Source organism: Doryrhamphus excisus, linkage group LG1 (genome assembly GCF_037039965.1).
Source record: "Doryrhamphus excisus strain RoL-2023G ecotype Guam linkage group LG1, RoL_Dexc_Guam_v1.1, whole genome shotgun sequence".
NCBI lineage: Eukaryota > Metazoa > Chordata > Actinopteri > Syngnathiformes > Syngnathidae > Doryrhamphus > Doryrhamphus excisus.
Genome location: NC_136357.1, coordinates 20,295,129 through 20,320,021, shown reverse-complemented (window position 1 = coordinate 20,320,021; position 24,893 = coordinate 20,295,129). Strand labels below are relative to the sequence as shown.

Here is a 24,893-nt window from a genome sequence, read left to right as displayed (position 1 = left end):
CTCACAGTCGTGGACAGATTCTCCAAGATGTCAAAGTTCATTCCTTTTGGTAAAATTCCCTCGGCCAAAGAAACGGCCGAGGCACTGCTGAACAACATATTCTGCATTTTTGGTTTCCCGCAGGACATAGTGTCCGATCGTGGTCCTCAATTTGTCTCCTTGTTTTGGAAGGAATTTTGTGGCTTGCTGGGATCCACAGTTAGTCTCTCATCTGGATTTCACCCCCAGTCTAATGGACAGGCAGAGAGGATCAACCAGGTGCTGGAGACAAAGTTGCGATGCCTCGCATCACAAAATCCCTCTTCTTGGGCTAAACAGCTCTTGTGGGTGGAGTTGGCCCACAACACCTTGCCTAGTGCATCCACCGGTATGTCTCCGCATCACGTGGTATTTGGTCACCAACCCTCCCTGTTCCCCTCGCTCGTCAAGGATTCCGTTGTGCCCTCCGCCTTGGCCTTGGTGGGGCGAATCAAGAGAGTTTGGCAGAGGGCTCGCAAGAACCTTCAAAGGCAGTCCGAGATCTACAAGGGGGCGGCGGACCGGAAAAGAATTCCTGCTCCTGCCTATACCGTGGGTCAAAGAGTTTGGTTATCCTCCAAGACCCTTCCCCTGAGAGTGGAGTCTAAGAAGCTTGCCCCCAGGTTCGTTGGCCCATTTCCAATCTCCAAAGTCATTAATCCTGTCTCAGTCCGTCTGAAACTACCTAGGTCCATGCGAACCCACCCATCCTTTCATGTGAGCCAGATCAAGCCTGCGAAAACCAGCACCCTGGTCCCACCAGCCAGCCACCCACCGCCCGCCCGAATCATGGAGGGAGGTCCGGTTTACACAGTCAGGAAACTGCTGGCTGCTCGACGGCGGGGTCGAGGTTGGCAGTATCTCGTCAACTGGGAAAGGTATGGACCTGAGGAACGCCAATGGGTACCCTCCCGGTTCATTTTGGATCCCTCCCTCATCAAAGACTTTCATGAAGCTCACCCTGAGGTTCCTGGGCCGTCAGGAGCCGGCCATTGAGGGAGGGGTTCTGTCATGCCTGCCATTGCCTACCCCGCCTTCTCCTTGGAGACCCCGCCTCCTGCCTGATTGTGCTCAGGTGTCCATCACCTGATTTCCTGCTGGCTATATATTGCCTCTGATCCCTCCTGTCTGGTGCAAGTTCGTTGTACTCCCATGTCTCGTCCTAGCATTCCTTGTGATCGTCTCGCCTGGTTTTTGACCCTTGCTTGCTTTTCGACCTCTCCTTCTGCCTGCCGCTCTTGGATACCTTTGCCTTATTGGACTGACTTCCTGTGTACCGACCCTCACCCTCGTGTAGAACCTTACCTCGTGTCGTGCCTGCCAATTCTGCCTTTGGGTCCTCCTTCCCACGTCCTGCCCTGACAGTTTTTGTTATTAATTCTTTGTAAAAGGTTTGACAAAAAAAATAGAAAATTTATCCAATTGTAAAAAAAAATCTAAATCCAACTATGCTAATTCCAGACACATGAAAATATTAAGAAAAAATAAATTATACAGAGAACAATTATATTTTTACGCACAGAAAACAACCATAATTTTAACAATAATTTAACAATAATTTTAAATGACATAAATCTTTCTTTCTTTGGCCCGACGGGGAGTTATTTAGCAGAGTGAGTCAATAAAAAAAAATCAAAGTCAGCAACGTGTAAGGTGCTTTGGTTTGGTCCCCGTTTGCAATTGCACCAAATGAGCAGCAGATGGCGTCAAACACCAGCGAATCACATACTGAATACCAGACGGACCACAAAGCAGGCATTTGAGCTATGGAGGCCCCAAGTGCTACTACATGTACTGCAAAGAAACGACACCAATGCGACAAAGAAAAACAACGACATAGCAAACCCCATGCAGGGCCCCCAGCACGGCCCTATCCGCCTTCAGCGCTGTCGGCGTCAATCAGCGCTAGCCGGGAGGTTGTTTGTTTATTGGCCACTTGAGAGACACGACAGATAAACGGTTGGGGTGGGGGCCCACTGTGTACTGTAATACACGATACACACAATACAATATAATGTGAAAAAGTTGAGAGGATATCATTGTTTTATTGAGTGGGCTGTGATATGAAGTGTTATTGCATCTTCTAAAATAATTTGCAATGGAACTCCTCAATGATGTGCTGTTTGCAAAATATGTATACAATATTTGCTGCACAGATAATATTCTATCCATCCGTTTTCTATGCCACTTATCCTCATAGGGAGGCGCCCACAGATAATATTGACCTTTGAAAAGTAGGGATGTTCAGATGAGGGTTATATGCTGCCGATATCAATCCCGATATTATATGAGTGAAATCCGCCGATACCAATACCAATATCGATCACATACGTACATGCAGTGTAAACCAAATAAAAATGGCCAAGAGCTACTCATTTTGGTAGCATTTATTTTCACAGCTCATTTCAAGCCATCCACGTGAGTCTCAATCTCAATACACCCTGCTTGCCCCCATATGCCGCACCAATCTAAAGCTTTTTAAAGCGCCGCCCAGGTGAGCCCTTTTTTGAGGCACATTTTGCAGAGTGCAAAACTTATATAACTTATATACTCTCACAAAGACAGGAAGTCCCACACATGGCAGACATGGTGGTTCTGAATGCAACAGCAGGGTTGGAGCTGGTCTGTGTTTGAAAGTAAGTATTGGTAGATGTCAATACTGTGCTTTTTTTGACTGATAGAAGTCGATCAAACGGAGAGCCACTATTGACAAGCCAATAAAAAGTTACTTTTTATGTCACGTGCATGGGATAATAAGCATGGGAGGCACCTTGAACAGCTTCTGTTTTACTTCTGACACACACCAGCCGCAACACGACAAACTCGGCTATAGTTATGGGACCGAATGACTCCACATCAATACAAGTTAATAATCTATTGATATCTAAAAGAAACCCAAACAATCTACTTAATCTGCATTTTGGCCTCCCCACGGTCGAGGGCAACAACAATTCTTTCCAAGAGATTGCTGCAGCGGGACACCGTGACCCCCTCCTAGTTGTCTTCATGGAAACCTGTTGTTTGGTGCCCTGGCACGGCCCGTTCACGGTCATCTCCATGGCAACTGCGATGGCGCTCTGCGAACTGAGAGTCCAAGATTTGGCACCAGTCAGGGGAACTTCTTCGGGCCTACACACTCATAAATCCAAGGACACTCACATGCACATCCTGCACACACATTTCTGGCCGCACTGGGATCACCTCCACTTCCCCTTTCCCCTGGTGCAAGTCTCATGTTCATGTTGTTAAAGTGTGCTTATTTGTGTCTATGGACGTTTTTTTGACAGTCCTACACTGTACTACTCATAGGAGTTTAGGTTAGACTTGTCCCCCCCGTTGCATTTTGAATCCCTTGTCAGGTATTTAGTCAGCAGGTTCAGAGAAGGTGTCAGATTCTTCTCCTCCTCTCCTTGTGTCTTCAGCCTGTCTGAAAATGTTGGTTAAATTCTAAATAGTACAACTTCAGAAGCCATTCAGCTTCAGAAAATCTATTGAATTTACCAGCTCCTAAACGTGATTCATAGCCTTGTCTCAGAACCATCAATAGCATTGTTCCCGAGTTGGGAATCTTTTCCCGTCCAATGATTCCATCTGTAGTCGTTTAATGGGGCATGCACTGCAGTTGAAAGAAATTCACATACACTAGATCCTCTCAGCAGGGAATTATTATTAATATGATGAATCACATTTGGTGTGACAAGAATGCTATCTGGAGCCAACACGAACACACCAACCATGAGATCAGTGTGTTTCTGATGGACATAAGAAATGGCTTCAGTAGTGTAGTCATTGGAAATGATGGGTTACAGTATATCAATACGTAGCTGCAGACAAATGGTTTTATCATGTCTATGAATTGGAGTTATTTCCCAAGTATGAGCTTATGTTGGAGCCAGACGCCCATAGTTGAGTCTCCAGCATCGTTCAGGTGCTTGGTGCAGGCCTTCCCCACCAGGAAGACCACCTCTGCTATGTTGAGCAGGATGCAAACGCCCGACACAGCCAGCATGAACACGGTGAAGACGGTTTTCTCTGTGGGTCTGGACACAAAGCAGTCCACTGTGTTGGGGCACGGGTACGAGTCACATTTGACCAGTCGGATCATTTTATAACCAGGGTAGATCATGTAGAAGATGTACATGAAGGTCACCTCAAATGTGACCCTGAAGAGCAGGCTAATGACATACGTCCACCAGAGGGCACCTGTGATTTTCATCCTTTGGGTCTTGATCTGCTCCAGGTCTTTGGGGTTGGTCTTCCCTGACAGCTTGTAGAGACTCTTGTCCACGTGGCGCCGATGGGCCACATGCATGGCCACCAGAAGGGCCGGGGTGGAAACCAGGATGAGCTGGAGGGCCCACAGGCGGATGTGGGAGATGGGGAAGAAGTGGTCATAGCAGACGCTGTTGCAGCCGGGTTGCTGGGTGTTGCAGGTGAAGCCCGACTTCTCATCTCCCCAAACGCTCTCTGCTGCCACCACCAGGACCAGGATGCGGAAAATGAAAAGCACCGAGAGCCAGATGCGACCGATTCCTGTGGAGTGTCTGTTAACGCCGCTGATGAGAGTATAAAATGAGGTCCAGTTCATTTTTTGTTCCGGGTCTGAAAGACACACAATAATGCAGCAATACACACACAGCAATAATGCAGCTTCTGTCAAACATTTGAGTTCCTCTTCCTGCATCAAACGTCTGATTGCTGATTCCCATTGTGAGGTAGTCTTCTGCCCTCACTGACTTTTAGCCCAGCTTGATCCCTTCTTGTGTCCATGTTTATTTGGAAGGCAGTGCATATATTATCTACGCAGCTGACCATATTTTATATGCTTTCCAATATTTTTTCCATCTCTCATAGCTAAATACGATGTTGTGATGAGCTAATCTCATCATTACACTTTCCACTATTAATCCCAAATGAAATTCATTAAGTTTGATCAATCACAGTTTTCAAATGAACTCATCTTAATCAATCACCATTTGCAATGATGCCCAGAACTGAAAGACAAACGACAGGACACGATTATATGCAGCATATACAGTATGTATGCCTTGACAGCTTCAAACAACCTGAAAATAGAAATCAAGTTAAAAGATGCCACATTTTGTTAATTCGACTCACTAACATTAGCAGAACATTTGAATTACACTGAAACCATGCTGACGGTCTGTTGCACGCCACGTCATTTCGACTAAGATGCCCGCGCTGTAGAACACAAAGGAGGAGGGCTACCTTTGTCTCTACAGCAGTCCAATTATTCCAGTCCGATGCTGCTCTTTGTGTCCTTTAAATTGCCCCTTGGGGATAAATAAAGTGTTTGAATGGAATTGAATTAGAATTCACGTTTTGAGTGGATTTGTGAGCATACTTAAATGCAAAGTATAAATCTATCCATTTTCTTTGTCTTTCTGTTTATTTAGACCAAGTATAATTCAGATGTTGCGATGTTGGGAAGTTGAAGTGTTCCTAATGCATAGTCGTATCGTGATACATTCCAAAAATATAAGGTCCATATCGGCCAACCCTATTTTTAACATTCACTTGTTAGGCTACGCCTGCTTCCGACGCACCTGTCAATCTTCAGGTGTGCTGAGACTCTGCATTCACTCTTGGAACATTCACTTTTAAAAAATTAAACATGAAATTACAGTGCTAATACCTGAATATAAGGTAACATATCAATTGATAACATATCAAACAATTGAGCAATAAATGACAACAAATCAACATAGTGTAATATAAGAAGTTATGCTTCTGTGTCTGCAAGAATGAAAAGTCGATTTACTTAGATCAGAAAATTGAACTTTAAAAGTATGCAAATGTTTATATGGTAAAAAGTATGAATGTGAGAGTCGTTACCAGGCTCAGCAGGAGGCGTAAGAGGCATATGAGGCAGTGAGGAGCACAATATAGACCCGCTGGCTTGACATTGACTGCAGAGATGAGGGGGCATCTTCGCCTTCCTCTGTATTTGGCAGACCTTACACCGTGTGTCATGTGACATGCTCCTGCCAGCCGCCATAGCGTTGCCTACAGATTGGGCGTCCGCATGCAAATACCTCGTACTTCATGTGACAATCAGTCTGATGTTAACTAAACATCAAAAACAGGAAGGAAAACATCCTTACCTTCAGGTGAGGCTTACAAAAAATAAAGACATCCAGACATATTCACGTTGATTTTGTGAACAAACACCAGCCAGGATTTTGCATTGCTAATGGTATCACACACACTCGCCACAGCCCCGCACTGGGAGGTCATATGCTTGGCTGCACACACTAGTTTGCATACAATAGCTCCATTTAACCAGTCCAAACAAACAACTACACAGTTCAGTTGAAATGTTTTAATTTTCAGCCCAGTGGAGAAATCCGTGTAGGGGGACTGCAGTCTGCTCTCTGGGCTTGGCTTGACTGCCTTGTCCACAGAGGAAGTGGAGGCAGTGTAGAATGGAACAATACAACAAATGATCCACAAAATCCAGATACAATACCACACAACAGATTGTTCTTATGATCATTTGCTGAGAATGAGTGTTTGTTCCACATCATCCACACCATTGCTTCCTGGTTAAATATTTACATTATCTGACTCAATTCTGCAACAAAAGTCCATCATTAGATTTTTCCCCTCAACTCTTCAGGCTGTGCATACACTTGAAAGTGCGTGGAACGTACTCCGTATTACTTGAGTCACACTTTCAAACTCATAAATGTATGTTGGAATTTAGCCTCTGGGGACTAAATACATAGAAATTGTGTCTTTACAAAGGCAATAGTCATAAAGAAACTAATTTAACAAAAATAATTGCTATTGTGGTTGTAGAACTTGTAGAACTTACTACATTCAATTTTCTAATATTTTAGTTGCTTATATAGACACCAAAAGTATAAGCAGTTTTTGATACATGATTCTCAACGTCTGCTCAGCCTGAAGGAGGACATCTAGAGGTCGATATGGGTATCACTAGTATCATAGGCTAATTTTATTCTTTCCCATCTTGTTCTCGAATGAATAATGTAATCCAATCATTCAAGGTTGATTTAATGTTTGTACTATACAATATACTCTACAATATGTTTAGTCATGATTGTATTGGATTCTTGTAACTTTGCTTTCCTATTTTACTTTGACGTGTGCTTCATTAAAAAAACGTTTCCTGTTGTAGTTCCAGGTTGTCGAGTTGTTTCCGGTTGGTTGGATTCGTATTCAGCGAACACTTTTTGTTGCATGTGTCGAATTGTGACTGAACCAAAAAATACATTTCGTCAGATACTTATCACAAAACGCAATTTTGTTCCTGAAAGTGTCGAATTATATGGTGATTGCGTTAATTGGTGGCTAACTCCACATCCAGGGTAGCGGTCCCTTTAAGAACCTCATGGGTGTGTAAAAATATTTTTTGTGTGTTGTGCTGGGCCTGCTGTTCGCGTACCATTTCGCACGGCGGTAGGCTATGTGCCAGTTTATGTGATGTTACAATACAATTGACACTTGACGGCGAACTTTCCAGCTTCTTTTATGTTATGTTTACACCTTAAAGACCCCTTGAAAGAAATGTGATCGTAAATTAGGAAAGATAATTCAAAGTACGATTCGTGATAATGAGAAACATTCCGGAATGGGACGTGTCCAAGAGAATACCCGCCGCTCTTACTGGTAGCTACATCACAACGCTGGAAAAGTGGCAAAGCCGACGAAAGATTCGATAATTAACAGTCGAAAGGCTTGACAGTAACGGAAAGGTAGTGATTCCACACCACCCACCTGCTTTCTTTTTTCTCGGCTTGATAACTGACCAGTGGCCATTGCAGCAGGCTCCCACGGGCAACATGGTTGTCCAAGCCGAGCGGCAATGAGCGGGGCACAGAAGTCGACCATCAGTGGCTGTGTGGTAACAAAACTCGGAGTGTGTCTTTTTTGTCCTCAAGATGGGGCATCCTCCGCTTGAGTTCAGTGATTGCTATTCGGACAGTCCTGACTTCAGAGAGACGCTCAAGTGCTACGAACTGGAGCTGGAGAGAACTAGTAAATTTCTCAAGGAGTTGATAAAAGACGGAAACAGTGTGATCAATGCAATAAAAGGTAAGCTTGGATGCACCTTATCCTCTTTTATATTTTTTAAAGCATATTTCATACTGCTAATGTATGTGCAGGATGAGTGTGGGCTGTGGTGGAGGTACTTTTAAGGAGGCGCTAGTGCTCACCAAATAATACTGAATGCACACATGTTGCTCCCCCACTCTGTCTGCTGGAGTGGCTCGAGTCCAGTTTACAGTTGGTGGGTAGATTTGGGTCAGGGTGGCACCCCTGAGGGCACACTGTTGATTTTGTTTGACTTGCCAAGATACCATCCTGCTGCCCTGGAAAACAAGCGCTTTGATTGTTAGTGTTAATTTGGGTCATATTTACACTTCTTGGCATAGCTGAATGTCTTGTTGAATGCGCCGGCACATATTCACTAAGGTCACGTTAGGCACAGCGAGCTGCAGATGCATGCATTCATGCTTACTATGCATGCTTTTCCTGCAAATAAGAAATGCAGGTCAAACAAATGGTTAAAGCTGGAGGACTCAAGGGATGATTTCAAATATGCCACTGGATGTGTCAGCCAAGTACCTGAGGCCAAAATGTCTTACACTATTGATTTAACAGACCCTCGTTTGTTTAGCTAATGAAAGCCAGACGAAGCTGGGATAGTATACTGACCAAATGCTGGCTGCTGCTGTGACTTTCCTACCAGTGGAGAAATACAACAGCAATATGGAGTGAAAGGGACACAAAGGCCAAGTATATTATATCCAAAGCATTATCTGTGATCGATAGTAACGTATACAAACACCTTGAACGCTCTATCTGGCATTTTTCTGATGCCGCAAGCTGTTGACACACTGACGACAAAGTTTAATGATGACAGCTGAGATCAATCTAATTCGTTCAGCTTGCCTCACGTCTTGGTGTGTTTTCATAGGTTATTCTCTGGCTGTGCAGAAGTTGTCCCAAACTCTCAGCATGTTCCAGTTCGACTTCATCGGTGACTCCCTGACCGACGATGAGATTAACATCGGTAGGTCGCAAGGTCATGTTGTTGACAAAACATGTAGTGTGAGCCTGTAGAAATATACAGCACAATTTACGCTTTGGTTCGACACTTGAGTGTTACAGTTAGGTACAGTAAAGTCTCGTTATATCGATATTCTCGGGAGTCGGAAAAAATACCGATATAACCGAACTATCCATATATCCGATCCTGCGCCGAACTGCATTAAAAGTGGGCGGATCTTTGATATGGCATGTAATTTTCTCCTTGAGTTCATGGATTGCGTAAATTTTGTACTACAGTAAATAAAAATAAACTTACGCCGTAGTGATTACCGGTTACCGGGACATAATTCACCCCGGAACTATCGATAGGGAAGGTGTTGCCACCCGGAGGGGTAGACGCGAGGGCCGGGTGTTTTCCGCTGTGTGTGCTGCACTCTGGTGGTGGAAGTGTGAAAAATAAAGTTGACTGGAAGCAGCCAGTCGCCGTGTTCTTTTTTGGTATTGAAATCCTTAAGCAAAGATTGATTTAAGCTGCTTTTGTATTGATATAAGCAGACCAAATTGGCTGGCGGGAGATGAAAAGGGCATCCTAGTAACCGGATTATCATAATAACCGTGTATCGTACTAACGGAGCTAATTATATCATAAAAGACTAGAAATTTGCCGGGAAATGAAAATAGTATCGTAATAAGTAGTAATTCGTTTTAACCGATATCGATATAACGAGACTTTACTGTATTTATTGTAATACAAAAAAAGGACAAATTTCCATGCCATTTTTTATAATCTATAAAGGGGAAAAAAACAGCATGAATGTAAAAAGCATTATTTTTTTTTATGAGAATAAACACAAAATATTAGGGGAATAAAGTCCCAATATTGAAAGAAAGATAGTTGTGATTGTGAAGTTGTGAAGAATTGCAATTTCAGAAAAATTAGGTTGGAATTTTACAACAATAATAACAGAATACTATGAGACTTAAGACATAATGCAGTATTAGATAGATAAAAGGTACGAGAAAAACGTTGAAATATAAAAAAAGAAAAGAATCAGAAAAAAAAGGAAAAACAGACAAAATGAGAAGGTTCATACTAAGTGTGTCCTAGGACAACTTTTCCGATCCAAAACCAATATTACAGTCTTGAATATTGGCTGACACTGATTAGGACTGGGAGTTTTGGACCAAAAACTCATATCTGAATATGTTAAGTTGAACATCGATATATGATGTATATCCTGATATTTTTTCCACAAAGTGATTTGTGACAAAATCAAAGCCAAAATGTGCGTGTGAAGTTGATTTATTAAAAAAAAATACTTAAATTGAAAATGATTAAAAAAAAAATAACTCTTCATACAAGATGCACATTAAAAAAAGTATCTAAAAATAGCCACTACAATAAAGTGGGTTATTCTTTTCTAAATAAATATAAAAAGATTAAAATATAATCTTTTCAAAACAAACCTTTAGCTACGCTCAAATCCTCAGCCAATAACAAATGAACAAAATATGAAGGCGTGCCTGGTTCAATAGGATATTTAAAAATGTCAGCAACTGAAATATACTTTAAACTAGAGTAGTATTTGTAGGTAAACATTTGTCGAAGACACAAGCATGTTCTTACTTTGTGGCAGGAATACCAACGTGTCAACGGCATCAGGCTTCGCAGCTGTCTAACTTGCATGTACATTTGTGGTAGTGCTTGTGCTAAATAATTGTGACTTCAAAATGTCACTGGACATCATGAGCCTGTCGTTTTTAGCAGGTTTTCTTTTTTGCCATTTTTTTCCACTATCCATATATACTGTATATTGACCATATATTAGCAATGTGATTTGTGGCTTTTCCTGTCATGAGGAACTCACACATTTCTCATATTGGAGTTTGAGTTTTAAGGTGGTGGAAATTATTTATTTAATGCTCTGGATTCTAAGTACCTCCATATTACTGGGTTACTGCTAATTCCTTGCCGACTTCCTCCACCGCAGACACAGTAGCCTGTTAGCTTCAACGGAGCCTCCGAGCTTCTGCTCCGCCCCTTTCCTCCTCCATACAGGCACCAGCTCAATTCAAGTCTATATCGATATCACCGATATGGTTGATTTTGATATCGTTCTTAAAGCAAATATATTTTATTTATATTTTGAAAAAATATCGATATATCGCCAAGCCCCAATACTGATATTGATCCAACATAATGCATACATGCAATGCATCGTGGACAAAGAAGAATAAAAGCACTAATCATACATACTTTTATGACTTACTTTGTAATGTGTAACGTTAGAAAAAGCTTGCTGAAGTGATGAACAGAGAACAACAGTCAAGCAACTGTAAGTATGAGGGAAAAGTCAATGTATTAGCAGCTATGCATAAATCTAGCAAGGTTCGAGGTGCTCAATGAAACATTTAAACTCGGCCTGCCAAAGTTAATGTCTTAATGATGCAACGCGTTAATGGAAGTTTCCTTGGCGGTAATGGTGGAATTTTTTTTTTTTGATGCCAGATGAACGTGCATCACTTCCGCCACACACCGTTTGATTGAACTCTGTAGCCAAAAGCTGGAACAAATATTGATGGGAAATGGAGAAAGAAAAGAGTATTTAGATTGGTAAAGTTAGCTTCAAAGCCCTGGCAGATGGCTCTTGTAGCAAGACCAAAGTTATTTGTATCTACTGTTGCTGTGTTTGACTTATCACGGATTCCATGTCCTGCCAGAGATTGGAGCAGTACAGGTATTGTTTTTATTGTCATATACAGTGGTATGTTGTCGTTGTTGTTGTTTTTTGAGCCGTCTGTTTGCTAATTTTTGCATTGAACTGTACTGTAAAATTGTGAACTTGTAAAGTTTGAGTTCCAGCTGCTATTGACGGACTGTCAATGTGATGACTGTGGCTGAAGTCCAGTGTTGTGGTAGCGTTGGCAATTTAGCATCAAACTTGCAGGGGGAAATCTCTGTGGTCAACGGTTCGATGTACAACTATACTAACGATACATCAAATTTTATGTCAATATCAATTTTCGGAAATATGGGCCATTATTTACAAAACTAAAAATACTGTCAGCAAGCATACTTTTGTATTATTATTTTTCTTTATTGTTAGCATATTAGCTCTTAAAGTCCCCCACAAAGGTTCAGCCAATACAAAATGTGAGTGAGTAGGACCTCTCACACTGAAACAAACATGTTTTTTTTATTACAGTGTCAGCTCAAAATAAGATTTGTTTATTTATGATCATGGTTTTAAAGTCTAAATTTTGTGAGTAGAAAAGCCTATTTAGGAACATTCAGAAATGATTATTAAATATTTGCCAAAATTCACTTTTCCCACAGTAGGGGACTTTGAACTCATCATCTACTGTTCTCTGATGCACAGACGGATGTATTTTGGATTTATTTTTGATGTATTTTCCCCCTTTTTCTTTCACCTCATATTTGTTCCCAAACCATTCCCAAACGAAAATGCATAAAGGTAAGATTTGATGACTTTGAGTGCTAATATCAGGGCTCTACATTAAAAACCAAAATGACTTGCCCATAGGGAATCCTTAAGGTGAGGACTACTTGCCCGAACTTGCCTCATGTAAAATGAAAAGACTGCCATAATGATATCATGTAATTTTTTGTGGCATCACATGAGAATCTCAAATAAATAAAATAATAAAATAAATAATACTGTAGCGTTGCGTGTGTGTTGTATTCCGGGCTGTAGTTTCATGCATGGACGCTGGGGGGCAGTCATGTTCAGCTCGCGGTCTTGGGGCGGGCGTTTTGGGACCAAAGAAGAGGAACGAGAGGGGAAAAAAGGAGAAGTTCGGTTACCGTGCGCCCAGCTAGTTAGTTAAGTCTGCAACAGGCCAGTAAGTTGTTTTTCATGCTGCCTTGGAAATAAAAACCATGCAACGATAGAGGTTCATCACTTTTTACTGTTTCCTTCAGAATTAGACGATGTTGGCAGCGACGCCATGATGGATGTTTTCGTAGTCAAACGATCGCTGATTGGTTGATCGCGAACAATGGGTGTGGGTAAAACCGCGGACTGTGGATTACGGACCGCGGTCTAAATAAACGATTCTGATTGGTCCATTGCAAGGATTGCTTTGCAAATTACCACCGGAATTACGCAGTCCGTGTTTTACCAACACCCAACAAGAACCGCTTTAAAAAAACTCTTGGCAGTATGGCATGCCAAAGTGCACTTGCCCGACGGGAATATCACTGATTAGATTTACTTGCCTGAATTTTGTTTTAACTTGCCCCGGGCCATCGGTACATCGTTATTGTAGAGCCCTGGCTAATATGCATAATTGTGGTACACAACCTCTCTGAAAATCAAAGTCCACCAAGCAGGATGGTGGCTCTGTATTCATTTAGTTTTCATTTGATGTTGTTCCTGCCATAGTTTTATACAATGTATCATAAATGGGATCAATCACATCGCTATAATGTACCTATGTTTTACTGAGGTGTCTTTCTTTAGCTTATCATAGATAAAAACATGTTTCTATCTGCGATTAATTCTGAGTTAACTCAGGACTAAATGTGATTAATCAAATATTTTATATTACTCGATTGACAGCATTAGTTGAACCAAAACCCAACATTACTCACCACCGACAGAAGTTTCTCGTGTGATGCCGCTTCATGTTCACGATGAGGCTGGTCAAATGACTTAATTCCCAAACCCGTTTACTTGTGACGTTTTGGAATGCAACCAATATTTTTGGGGAACCGCCATTGTGCATGACAGCCCTAATTTTACAGGCCATGATAGGGAATGTAAACAGGATATACCTATGGTCACCCTGTTGTATGTACAGTGAAGAAAATAAGTATTTGAACACCCTGCTATTTTGCTATTTCTCCCACTTAGAAATCATGGAGGGGTCTGAAATTTTCATCGTAGGTGCATGTCCACTGTGAGAGAGATAAACTAAAAAGAAAAATCCAGAAATCACAATGCATGATTTTTTAACAATTTATTTGTGTGATACAGCTGCTAATAAGTATTTGAACACCTGAGAAAATGAATGTTAATATTTGGTACAGTAGCCTTTGTTTGCTATTACAGAGGTCAAACGTTTCCTGTAGTTTTTCACCAGGTTTGCACACACTGCAGGAGGGATCTTGGCCCACTCCTCCACACAGATCTTCTCTAGATCAGTCAGGTTTCTGGGCTGTCGCTGAGAAACACGGAGTTTGAGCTCCCTCCAAAGATTTTCGATTGGGTTCAGGTCTGGAGACTGGCTGGGCCATGCTAGAACCTTGATATGCTTCTTACGGAGCCACTCCTTGGTTTTCCTGGCTGTGTGCTTCGGGTCGTTGTCGTGTTGGAAGACCCAGCCACGACCCATCTTCAATGCTCTGACAGAGGGAAGGAGGTTGTTCCCCAAAATCTCACAATACACGGCCCGAGTCATCCTCTCTTTAATGCAGTGCACTCGTCCTGTCCCATGTGCAGAAAAACACCCCCAAAGCATGATGCTACCACCCCCATGCTTCACAGTAGGGATGGTGTTCTTCGGATTGTACTCTTCATTCTTCTTCCTCCAAACACGCTTATTGGAATTATGACCAAAAAGTTCTATTTTGGTCTCATCTGACCATAAAACTTTCTCCCATGACTCCTCTGTATCATCCAAATGGTCATATGCAAACTTAAGACGGGCCTTGACATGTGCTGGTTTAAGCAGGGGAACCTTTCGTGCCATGCATGATTTCACATCATGACGTCTTAGTGTATTACCTACAGTAACCTTGGAAACGGTGGTCCCAGCTCTTTTCAGGTCATTGACCAAGTCCTGTCGTGTAGTTCTGGGCTGATTCCTCACCTTTCTTAGAATCATTGAGACCCCACGAGGTGATATCTTGCATGGGGCTCCACTCCGATTGAGATTGACCGTCATGTTTAGCTTCTTCCATTTTCTAATGATAGCTCCAACAGTGGACCTTTTTTCACCAAGCTGCTTGGTAATTGCTCCGTAGCCCTTTCCAGCCTTGTGGAGGTGTACAATTTTGTCTCTGGTGTCTTTGGACAGCTCTTTGGTCTTCGCCATGTTACAAGTTAAAGTCTTACTGATTGTATGGGGTGGACAGGTGTCTTTATGCAGCTAACGACCTCAAACAGGTGCATCTGATTCAGGATGATACATGGAGTGCAGGTGGACTTCTAATGGGCAGACTAACAGGTCTTTCAGGGTCAGAATTCTAGATGATACACAGGTGTTCAAATACTTATTTGCAGCTGTATCACACAAATAAATTGTTAAAAAATCATGCATTGTGATTTCTGGATTTTTCTTTTTAGTTTATCTCTCTCACAGTGGACATGCACCTACGATGAAAATTTCAGACCCCTCCATGATTTCTAAGTGGGAGAAATAGCAAAATAGCAGGGTGTTCAAATACTTATTTTCTTCACTGTAAATGCATATTACCATTGCGTTGTTTTGACCGTAATTTCAATATTATAGATGAAAAATGCAGTTTTGCATATGTGCAGCTGATTTTCCACTTGTGGGGATTTGATCTTTTCCATAGAGGAGCAACAGTGAATCAGGAGGGCACTTTGATGCCCGCTGACTGATGACATATGATGTCTACATCTGGATTCCAGTATCGTTTGATTCATAGTGCCAACAGAATTGAGAACACTGTATGGAACAATTCAACACAGATATAAGGACTGTTGCACACCTAAGCACGATATTTCAAGCCCTTGTGCAATCTCATATCTAGTGTGCCTTTTCATCTAATCAGTTTAGTTTGACATTATCAGAGAGGCATTGATTTAACACAATGCATGTTTTTAATGAATCTTTCCAAGTGCTTTTCCCAAATTTCAGTGTTAACTCTGCTGTGTGATCCCCTCAGCTCAGTCCTTCCAGGAGTTTGCGGGACTCTTGCAGGAAGCGGAGCATGACAGGATGATGCTGGTGAGTTATCGATTTCCTCCATGCGCACACACACTTCCTTTATGAGCTTCATGAGATATGAGGAAAGCTTATAAATGCACATATTCCACAGACACTCTCCCTGGCTCTTTTCTTAGGTGCAGGGTGCACTCATCATGTGTCATGTTATGGTATTCATGCCATGGTATTCATGCCATGGTTTGCAACTAGAAGCAAATCCTGTTTGACTGGGTTGTCCGGGAGCGGTCAACCTGATGTCATGTGTTTAGCAGTGCTGAAAAAATACAGCTTACTTGTTTGTACTCTTATTGCAACAACCTTATTGCAACACTCTTTCTTTGTATGTTTTGAATGTAATTGTAATATACTGTAAGTTATCTTTATTTGTATGTTCAGGTTCAGAATGCCTCAGATCTACTCATCAAACCTCTGGAGAAGTTCAGAAAGGAGCAAATAGGATTAACAAAAGTGAGTTCTGCTATGTCACATTGGACTCCAAGTCAAACGCTTGCACAGCACACAGTCCTTTCCTGACCGCAGGCAGGATGTCATAAGCGGCTTCCTCATTGTTTCTTATGAAGATGTGTGTGTAACACGAAGAACAATACTGGTATGCTACATTTCCTCATTTAACATATCAAGTGTGAATTCTACTCATTGTACAGGGCAGGGATGTCCAAAGTGCAGCCCGGAAGCCATTTTTGTCTCACAGCTGCTGTGTTTAATGTAACTGTCAGGAACAGATGTGTGCCCCACGAGGTGGCGTACGTGGTCAAGATGCGCATTGTGGCCTGCGATGCGCAGTCCAGTCCTGCGCATTTGTTTGGTTAAGATTTCACCCGGCTGTGCTAAACCCTCTCATGCCTTCTCTCCTCCCTCTTTGTCAGTTGCCGGTGGGAGGGATGGAGGCATGGGTGTGTGGCCCTGCGCCAGACTGCGCTGCTCACAAAGTCCGTAATCCTGCGCCTGCTCTACGAAATTAGAGCCCCATATCTCAAGAAACCCTGAAAACCCTCTCAAATAGAAATCAAATGTTCATAAAAGAATTCAGTATTGAGTAGCTACACTGTTCTTGTTAATCACCTCAAAAATCGCTTTGGGCATGCGTGATGCCAGTGTTTCCAGGAGGCTAGAGGGAATGTTGCACCAGGTGGTGGAGATGGCTTGACGGAGGGCATGCACTGTCTGCAACGGATTTTTGTAAACTTGCCTTGTCATCCAGCCCCAAATGTTCAGTTGGATTTAGATCAACGATACAAGATACAGAAAGAGTCCCAAAGAGTGAGCTTATTGGTCTGGAAGAAGCCCTTTGTCTGGCGGCCATTGTGGACTGCAGTGTTGTCCTCTTGAAAAAGCATTAGCATGCAGACAAGGGCCTTCAATGGCCCCTGCAACATCTTCACATAGCCAGCTGCTGCTCAACCTGAAGTGCCATTGTTCCATTGAAGGAAAAAGCACCCTAGATCATTATGGCGCTCCCTCCACTGTGGTGTGGAAAACATCTCCTTGTCATGACAGTCATGTTGGAAACCATCAGGACCGTCAAGGTTACATTTTTTTCTTGTCAGACAAAAAACTTCCATGTTCGGTGCTCTCATGCAAATTCCCAACAGGCAAATTTTGAAAGATGTTTTTTGGGTCTTAAAAACCATTTCTCATAGATTGGTGTAAAATGTAAAAAAACAAACCAAACAAAGTTCTAAAAAAAAACTGATTCCATTGGATCCTATTTAATGTTTGTTGAGACACATAAGAAGCGGCCTTGACTGCCAGAACAACAGGCCTTTTTTACAGGTTTGAATTATTTTACAACAGGCACAATAATCACTAAAACAGGCTACTGTTGCAGCCGTAACCCACTGTAAGCTAAAACTTAACTCTGAACCCCCAACGTTACTTCCTGTCCACTGCTCACTCAGCTCCCCTAGCACCAAAACACATTTATAGCAACACAAATGAGCATTTTTATGTCTCAAATGGCATATTTTCTTTTTATTGTTGTATTGGGGAATAGGAGTGGAAAGTTGACTATAGGGGTGTTATTTCATATCGAGAGGGCTCTAATAATGTTAAGGCGCCGGAGCCTTTAGTTTTGCTGCTCCTCTGTCTGGAACTCCCTCATTGCAGCCGCCTGCAATTGCACTAACATGTCCTTTAAGTCTTATGTTAAAGTCCATCTAAACTTGCTTACAATGTTTAATCCAATTTTCGCTTAGTTATTCTCATTTTAACTGTACATGTCTTCTACTCTTGTTTTATGGTATATTGCATTAATTGCATTGCTTGCTCTACTGTAAAGTGCCTTTGAGCTTCTAAATGAAATATAATATTATTGTTATTATTATTGCTATTAAAAAACGTAATTAGGCATAATTAGGTTAGTTAGTTAATTAGTCATAATACGGGTTTCTATGATTAACTACGGAAATATTCCATTCATAAATAAGGAATCCTACTTTTTAAAATTCACTTGCATGGTCTGGAACATATTCCCACAATAAACTAGGGATTACTGAATTATCTTCTGTGCAGGAGAAGAGGAAGAAATTTGAGAAGGAGAGCGAAAAATATTACTCTCAGTTGGACAAACACCTAAGTCTTTCTGCTAAGAAGAAGGAGAGTCAACTTCAGGAGGTGGGTGATGATGTTTGGTTTGTGGAGCGCCACATGGCCAACTGCTTGATGCCGCTTCATTTGTCTTTATCCGCCACAGGCCGATGAGGTCTTATGCAAAGAGCGAGACAACTTCTATGAGTCTTCTGTGGAATATGTGTACCAGATCCATCAGGTCCAAGACAGGAAGAAGTTTGACATGGTGGAGCCTGTAAGTCAAGTGTGAAGTGTCACAGGCAGATGTAACAGACGTAAGATGTACACCACAATAGTAAAGGGACACACTTCTTAATCAGTCGGTTTGTTCCTGTGACGCTTAATTATTAAGACATTTTGGACTAGTCTGTGCTTCCCACTTTGTAGATGCATTCTTCTGGATGAAATGGACACACACACAGACACGAGTCTTCCCAGAAGAGGAAAAGCTGGCAGGAACATCATGCTTTTATGATTTATTTTATCATGTGTATGCACATTCTGGAAAATACTTTGCGGTGGATGTCATTGTTGGTGTGCTGTTTGCAAAATATGCACACAATTTCTGCTACACAGATAATAATGAGCAAGTAAAGGACCTTTGGACATCCAATGACAATCATTTCTTGTCCACCGTCGTCATGTGTGTTCATTACCATGAGAAGCGCCTTAAATGCTTTCTGTTTTGCTTCCAACACAAACAAGCTGCAAAACAAAAAGCTCGGCATGAGTAAAACCTTAAGTTAATTATGTATTCATATCTAAATATCATGTGGTGTCCAAATCATCACAATTGTTATCACTGACATATATTTCGGTGAGTTTTATATGCCACTATTTTCATGAACATAACATGGTGCAGTTATGATTTTATGTTTTGTTATGAGGCGGTAAAATGATACATTTCAATTTATAGCAATTATAATAAAAGATTTTTAGCCAGCAGGTTTGGAGAAGGTGTCCTATTCAAACCTTTGAATGCAGACACACTACTTTCTTTTTTTAAATTCACACTTTGCTCCACAGGTTCTGGCATTTCTCCATAGTGTTTTAACCCTCAACAACCTGACTGTGGAGATGACGCAGGACTTTATGCCCTACAAGCAAGAGCTGCAGCTCAGCCTGCAGAATGTAAGTGCATGTCCTTGGCAACAAATCAGTCAGATGTGATGCCCTCTAAATCAAAAGCCAGTCAGACTTGATAAATTGATGTCCTCTTCTGCCTGCAGACGAGAAACCACTATGAGAGCACCCGTGAGGAGATGGAGGACCTTATGACACGAATGAAACACTCATCGCAGAGCTGCAAAATGCCCAGTTGGTTGCCCATGGAGGGTTATCTGTTCTGTCAGGAGAAGTGTGAGTGTAGCAGGTGTTTAGACAGGAACATAGTACTTAATATACAAGTACAGTAAAGTCTCGTTATATCGATACCGGTTATATCGAAGTACTGCTTATTACGATACTATTTTCATTTCCCGGCAAATTTCTAGTCTTTTATGATATAATTATTTCCGTACGATACCCGGTTATTATGATGATCCGGTTACTACGATGCCCTTTTCATCTCCCGCCAGCCAATTTGGTCTGCTTATATCGATACAAAAGCAGCTTAAATCAATCTTTGCTTAAGGATTTCAATTCCAAGAAAGAACACGGCGAACGGCTGCTTCCAGTCAACTTTATTTTTCACACTTCAACCACCAGAGCGCAGCACACACACGATTCCCGCACTTCCTGGTTCACAGGTCATGCTCAACCCGCCCCACATAGCTGGCCAAACACATGCCTGCAACAGAAGAACCAATTGCGTTCGTGGAATCTTGAATCTGACATAGCATACACACCTATTCCAACGAAGACACAAGCGTACAAATACATGTATTTAATTGTGTTGTATTCAGATATCTTTTTATCGCTTGCAATAATCACTGTTTTTCATATGTACATGCTGGCGTTCGTGGTTTCTCTCGTGTGTATAGATTCTATAGTTTCTCTCGTGTGTATAGATTCCACGAACGCAATTGGTTCTTCTGTTGCAGGCATGTGTTTGGCCAGCTATGTGGGGCGGGTTGAGCATGACCTGTGAACCAGGAAGTGCGGGAATCGGTGTGTGTGCTGTGCTCTGGTGGTGGAAGTCTGAAAAATAAAGTTGACTGGAAGCAGCCGTTCGCCGTATTCTTTTTTGGTATTGAAATCCTTAAGCAAAGATTGATTTAAGCTGCTCGACATTGTTCTACGTATGTATACTATAGAACAATGTCGAGTGCATTATTGCCCACTTTTAATGCAGTTCGGCGCAGGATCAAATATATCGACAGTCCGGTTATATCGATATTTTTTCCGACTCCCGACAATATCGATATAACGAGACTTTACTGTATAAGCTTGTGTGGATTCCCTCTCCTGCAAGTTCTGAAAATGTGGGCTCTGTTTTTGCTTCTATTCCAACAGGGGCTCTGGGCGTAAGCTGGGTCAAATACTACTGCAAATATCACAAAGAGGGGAGACTCCTGTTCATGGTACCCTGTGAACAGAAACCCACCACTAAACAGGTGTTACAATTAAGAATTGTTTGCATCAATCCAAAAATCCAAAAGCCACTTTGCAACCACAATGTTATTCCCTTCAGAGTCCCACACAGCTAACCTTGAAGTCCTGCATTCGCCGGAAGACCGAGTCCATAGACAAGCGGTTTTGTTTTGACGTGGAAGTTAATGAAAGGTTAGTGTACGCAAATTTGAGGACAGCGACTCCGACAAGCTTCGCAAGGGAAACTGGTGTGGGTGGGGCAGGGGGTAACAGGTGGATTTCCAAGGACGGGGCGTGAGGGTGAAATGGACCGTAGCCCAAACAATTCCAAAGCAACAGAAACAGATGGCGAAACGTGGCAACAGCACACAGGGCAGGAACATGACAAGCCACAAGCCACTGATGCCTTGTCAACACTCTGCTCTGTCATAGCTAATAACTTGGAATCTGCACAGACACTTGCTTATCCTCAGGGTGTTTTTCAATCTTTAAATACATGCTGAATGATGCATGAAGTACTTTGTCCTGTAATGCTGAGCAACTAATTAGAGTCTCTGCAAACACTGTCATGAGAGCTCAGCTTGTCTGACAGACTGAAGGTGGCAGTACTGGCTTTGCAGAGACTCTGGTGATGGTAGCTCTGTTTAAAGGGCATTTGAGCTTCTTTTAGTCCATAAAAAGAGAAGCAAAAATAGACATTGGATATTTATATTATATTTATTATGGTTGAAAATGTATTTACAAGTAGTTTTGACTGGGTTGTAAACAAATGTAGAGGACAAGGAGAATTGAGAAAAAAGAAAATGGCAAGTTTGGAGGCTTTTGCTCACATAATTACAAGAAAACTAAACCGTTTCAAGAATAATATCAAAATATTAACAGAAAAAAGTTAATAAGAAATCTATATAATACGAGGTAAATGATGTAATTTTTTTGCGTAAAGTTGATTTTTTTATTTTTAAGTCATAATATCCTGAGAAACAAAACAATGATTTTTTTTTTGAAAAACGGGTTGCAGAAGACGTTTTTACAAAAATAAAGTAAAAATATTATCTGAGTGAAATCATAAAGCAAAAAAAAAAACAGATGCTCAACAGCCCATGTAAGAGTTGTCAAGCCAATTCTGTCCTCCTACCAACTAATTTCCTCAAGGCTTTCTCTAACCCAGCCTGCAGAGTGTTACTGTCCTCTACAGCCCGCACCCAGAGCAGTAGGCCGGAAGTACATAATACATCCGTTGCTGCAAGATATTTTGGCGTGCGAGTTGCTGCCTTTCAACATGAAATTACGCCTAGTAACCTACAAACTTGCTATTTTGTGTATTCTTAATTCTCCTGGTCCTCCTCCCTCCCCTTTTATGTTTGTTTACCAGCACACCCCAGTCCACACAAAACTACTTAAATGATGAACTTGGCGTAACAAACAGAATCGCAGAAATGAATGTTACACAGTGGGGTCTTGGTTAACGTCTTTAATTCCTTTCAGAAAGTCCAGAAAAACTTTGGGGGAAAAAAAAGTCCAAAAAACTTTGTCCCTTGGGGGCGCATGAAAGCTCCCATCATGGGATAGTTTGGATTTTTTGACATGAAGTTGTATGACAACCCCATAACAGTGAAGTCCATCAACAGCGACCCCACTTTTAAATGAACAGTTTGGCTTCTCAAAACAAAATCGGTGTTATTTTATCTGCGGTTGTGTCACGTCTCGCTCCCGAAACTGAACCATCTCTTTAAATGCTCCCCACAGTTTGAGATAGCAGTGTATGGTGCATTTGCAAACAGAATAATTTAACTGTAACCTTGGCCTCTTTAATGGCATTCTACTGTTTCCATAGAAGCACTCCAGTTACGTTCCAGGCGCTTTCGGAGGGAGACAGGAAGTTGTGGATGGAGGCCATGGATGGAAAAGAGCCTGTGAGTTCACTTTTCTTTCTCCTGTCATCCCTGCTAAATGTTTGGTGGCACTGCACTCCCACATAGAATATGGCAGGGCTGTCCAAACGGTCACACACAAAAAAAAAAAATGAAAGGAGGCTACTTCAACTTTTTGTAACACATGCAGATGTGCTAAGACGTTACATATAGTTCATGCAGATGTGCTAAGATGTTACATATAGTTCATGCAGATGTGCTAAGACTTGAATGAATGTGTGATGTTGGTGAAAAAACAAAAACCTATTGTTTCAAATTAGGTTTTAGTTTCCTTTTTTAATTTTTTAAATATTTATATTAAATCTTCAGACAATTTATCCTCGTATTATTAAGACCTTATTCCCATAATATTTTCCCCATAGCATTCTCATATTATAATTTTATAATAATATTATAATTTCCCCCCATTTCCCCCCAAAATAATTAACATTATTTTTATGAAGTTTCTTTGTATAACTGCAACTTTTTTTCTTAGTATTCTGAATTTATTCTCACAAAATTACTGTTTTCCACTTCTGCTGTTTTTGTAATTTTTCAACTTTTCTCAAATTTTCTTTACTTTATTCTCATAACATTATAACTTTTCCAAAACCTAATTTTCATCTTTATTTGTGATTTAGTTTTGTTTTTCATAATATTATGACATAACAATTACATAAATTCACATTAATATTACTTTAATATTTACTTTAATATTTCACTTTGCTTTTTGCTTGTCATACTTGTCATACTACTACATGAAGTTGGAAGTGCAGATAATAAAGAAGAATGGCTATTTAAGGTAGTTCTTAAAGCACTACTCTCATTAGTTCTAGAAAGCACTACAGTCATTAGCTAAGCAAGGTGCTTGTTGCCCAGACGTCCACTATGCAATGCGTGGGATTGTGTGTCTAAGTGACAGCCGCTTGATCTTAAACACACTCTGTCTTTTTATGCCACATAATCACGTTGAAGGGGAAACAAATGCATATTTTATCCAGCATTCGCTCTATAAAACATTCCCACTGTTTTTTTCTATTCAGCATTGTTAGTGCATTAAAGCAGAAACGTGCCCAGCTTATATTTGTAGATGCTTTTTTTTCCACAATATTGTTCTCTTTGGTGCGTGTCATGGGGACATCCTGAGACGTAGGCACAACAATGCTCACGAGACGTGGGGAAGTGGTAAATGGAAACTTTCGGTACCCTCTTACTGTGCAACTTCCCCAAAGAATGAGTAAATGATAAAAGCCACATTTTCTGCCCATTTAGCAGATATTAACCTGTGACTATAGTGACCGCTCGGTGTGCAAAAGATCTGTATTTTATGCTTCATGTGAGCCATCTTTGAGTGTGGTATACTTACCTGGCGGCAGCATGGTTAGAACAGGTGGATTTGGGTGTGCAATGCATACCCTCATTGATATTCATCAGTGAGAATAAAAGTAATCCACATCAAAGCAGACAATCCTCCAGTCTTCAAAAAATCCACCAATCAGGCCTGTATGGTAGAGTGGCCAGACGAAAGCCATCAGACCAGAGAATTTAGTTTCTCATGGACTGAGAGTCATTCAGGTGCTTTTTGGCAAATTCCAGACGGGCTGCCATGTTCCTTTTACTAAGGAGTGGCTTTCGTGTGGCCACTCTACCATACAGGCCTGATTGGTGGATTGCTGCAGAGATGGTTGTCCTTCTGGAAGGCTCTCCTCTCTCCACAGAGGAACGCTGGAGCTCTGACAGAGTGACCATCAGGGCCTTGGTCAACTCCCTGACTAAGGCCCTTCTTCCCCGATCGCTCAGTTTAGAAGGCCGGCCAGCTCCAGGAAGAGTCCTGGTGGTTCCAAACGTCTTCCATTTACGAATAATGGAGGCCACTGTGCTCAT

At 41.5% G+C, this 24,893-nt stretch overlaps 2 protein-coding genes across 8 annotated transcripts in view; one reads left to right on the top strand and one right to left on the bottom strand.

The window, feature by feature from the left end:
• Positions 1 to 3,379: 3,379 nt before the first annotated feature.
• On the bottom strand, positions 3,380 to 8,241 carry gjb1a (gap junction protein beta 1a). 4 transcript variants are annotated; one of them, XM_058078728.2, is made up of 3 exons: positions 6,144 to 6,240; positions 5,875 to 6,045; positions 3,380 to 4,620 (listed from the first exon to the last, which is right to left on the bottom strand). In XM_058078728.2, the coding sequence occupies exons 2-3, from the start codon at positions 6,035 to 6,037 to the stop codon at positions 3,881 to 3,883; spliced, it is 903 nt and encodes a 300-aa protein (XP_057934711.2). In that variant the 5' UTR covers positions 6,038 to 6,045; positions 6,144 to 6,240; the 3' UTR covers positions 3,380 to 3,880. The 4 variants fall into 4 exon arrangements, with proteins under 4 accessions (XP_057934711.2, XP_078647989.1, XP_057934712.2 ...); XM_078791863.1 differs by lacking the exons at positions 5,875 to 6,045; positions 6,144 to 6,240 and adding an exon at positions 7,783 to 8,241; XM_058078729.2 differs by lacking the exon at positions 5,875 to 6,045 and having other exon boundaries at positions 6,144 to 6,262.
• Positions 7,397 to 24,893, top strand: part of ophn1 (oligophrenin 1) — a 31,930-nt gene continuing 14,433 nt past the window's right edge. For 2 of the 4 annotated variants that reach the window (XR_013627639.1, XM_058078721.2), the window contains exons 1-11: positions 7,400 to 8,100; positions 8,987 to 9,082; positions 15,938 to 15,999; positions 16,375 to 16,446; positions 18,511 to 18,612; positions 18,692 to 18,802; positions 19,594 to 19,698; positions 19,797 to 19,926; positions 21,022 to 21,122; positions 21,200 to 21,291; positions 22,934 to 23,012. Coding sequence is in view for 3 of the 4 variants with exons in the window: in XM_058078721.2 (XP_057934704.2) it covers positions 7,947 to 8,100; positions 8,987 to 9,082; positions 15,938 to 15,999; positions 16,375 to 16,446; positions 18,511 to 18,612; positions 18,692 to 18,802; positions 19,594 to 19,698; positions 19,797 to 19,926; positions 21,022 to 21,122; positions 21,200 to 21,291; positions 22,934 to 23,012 (1,104 nt within the window). In the remaining variant the exon portion in view is untranslated. Of the gene's footprint in view, positions 8,101 to 8,986; positions 9,083 to 15,937; positions 16,000 to 16,374; positions 16,447 to 18,510; positions 18,613 to 18,691; positions 18,803 to 19,593; positions 19,699 to 19,796; positions 19,927 to 21,021; positions 21,123 to 21,199; positions 21,292 to 22,933; positions 23,013 to 24,893 lie in introns of all 4 variants that reach the window. The other 2 variants (XM_058078718.2, XM_058078719.2) reach the window with 2 other exon arrangements.

Coding starts and splice junctions, on each gene's coding strand:
- gjb1a (XM_058078728.2), bottom strand. CDS start 6,037: ATGGCGGCTGGCAGGAGCATGTCACATGACACACGGTGTAAGGTCTGC. Junction 4,621..5,874: donor TACGCCTCCTGCTGAGCCTG/GTAACGACTCTC, acceptor TGTGTCTTTCAG/ACCCGGAACAAAAAATGAAC.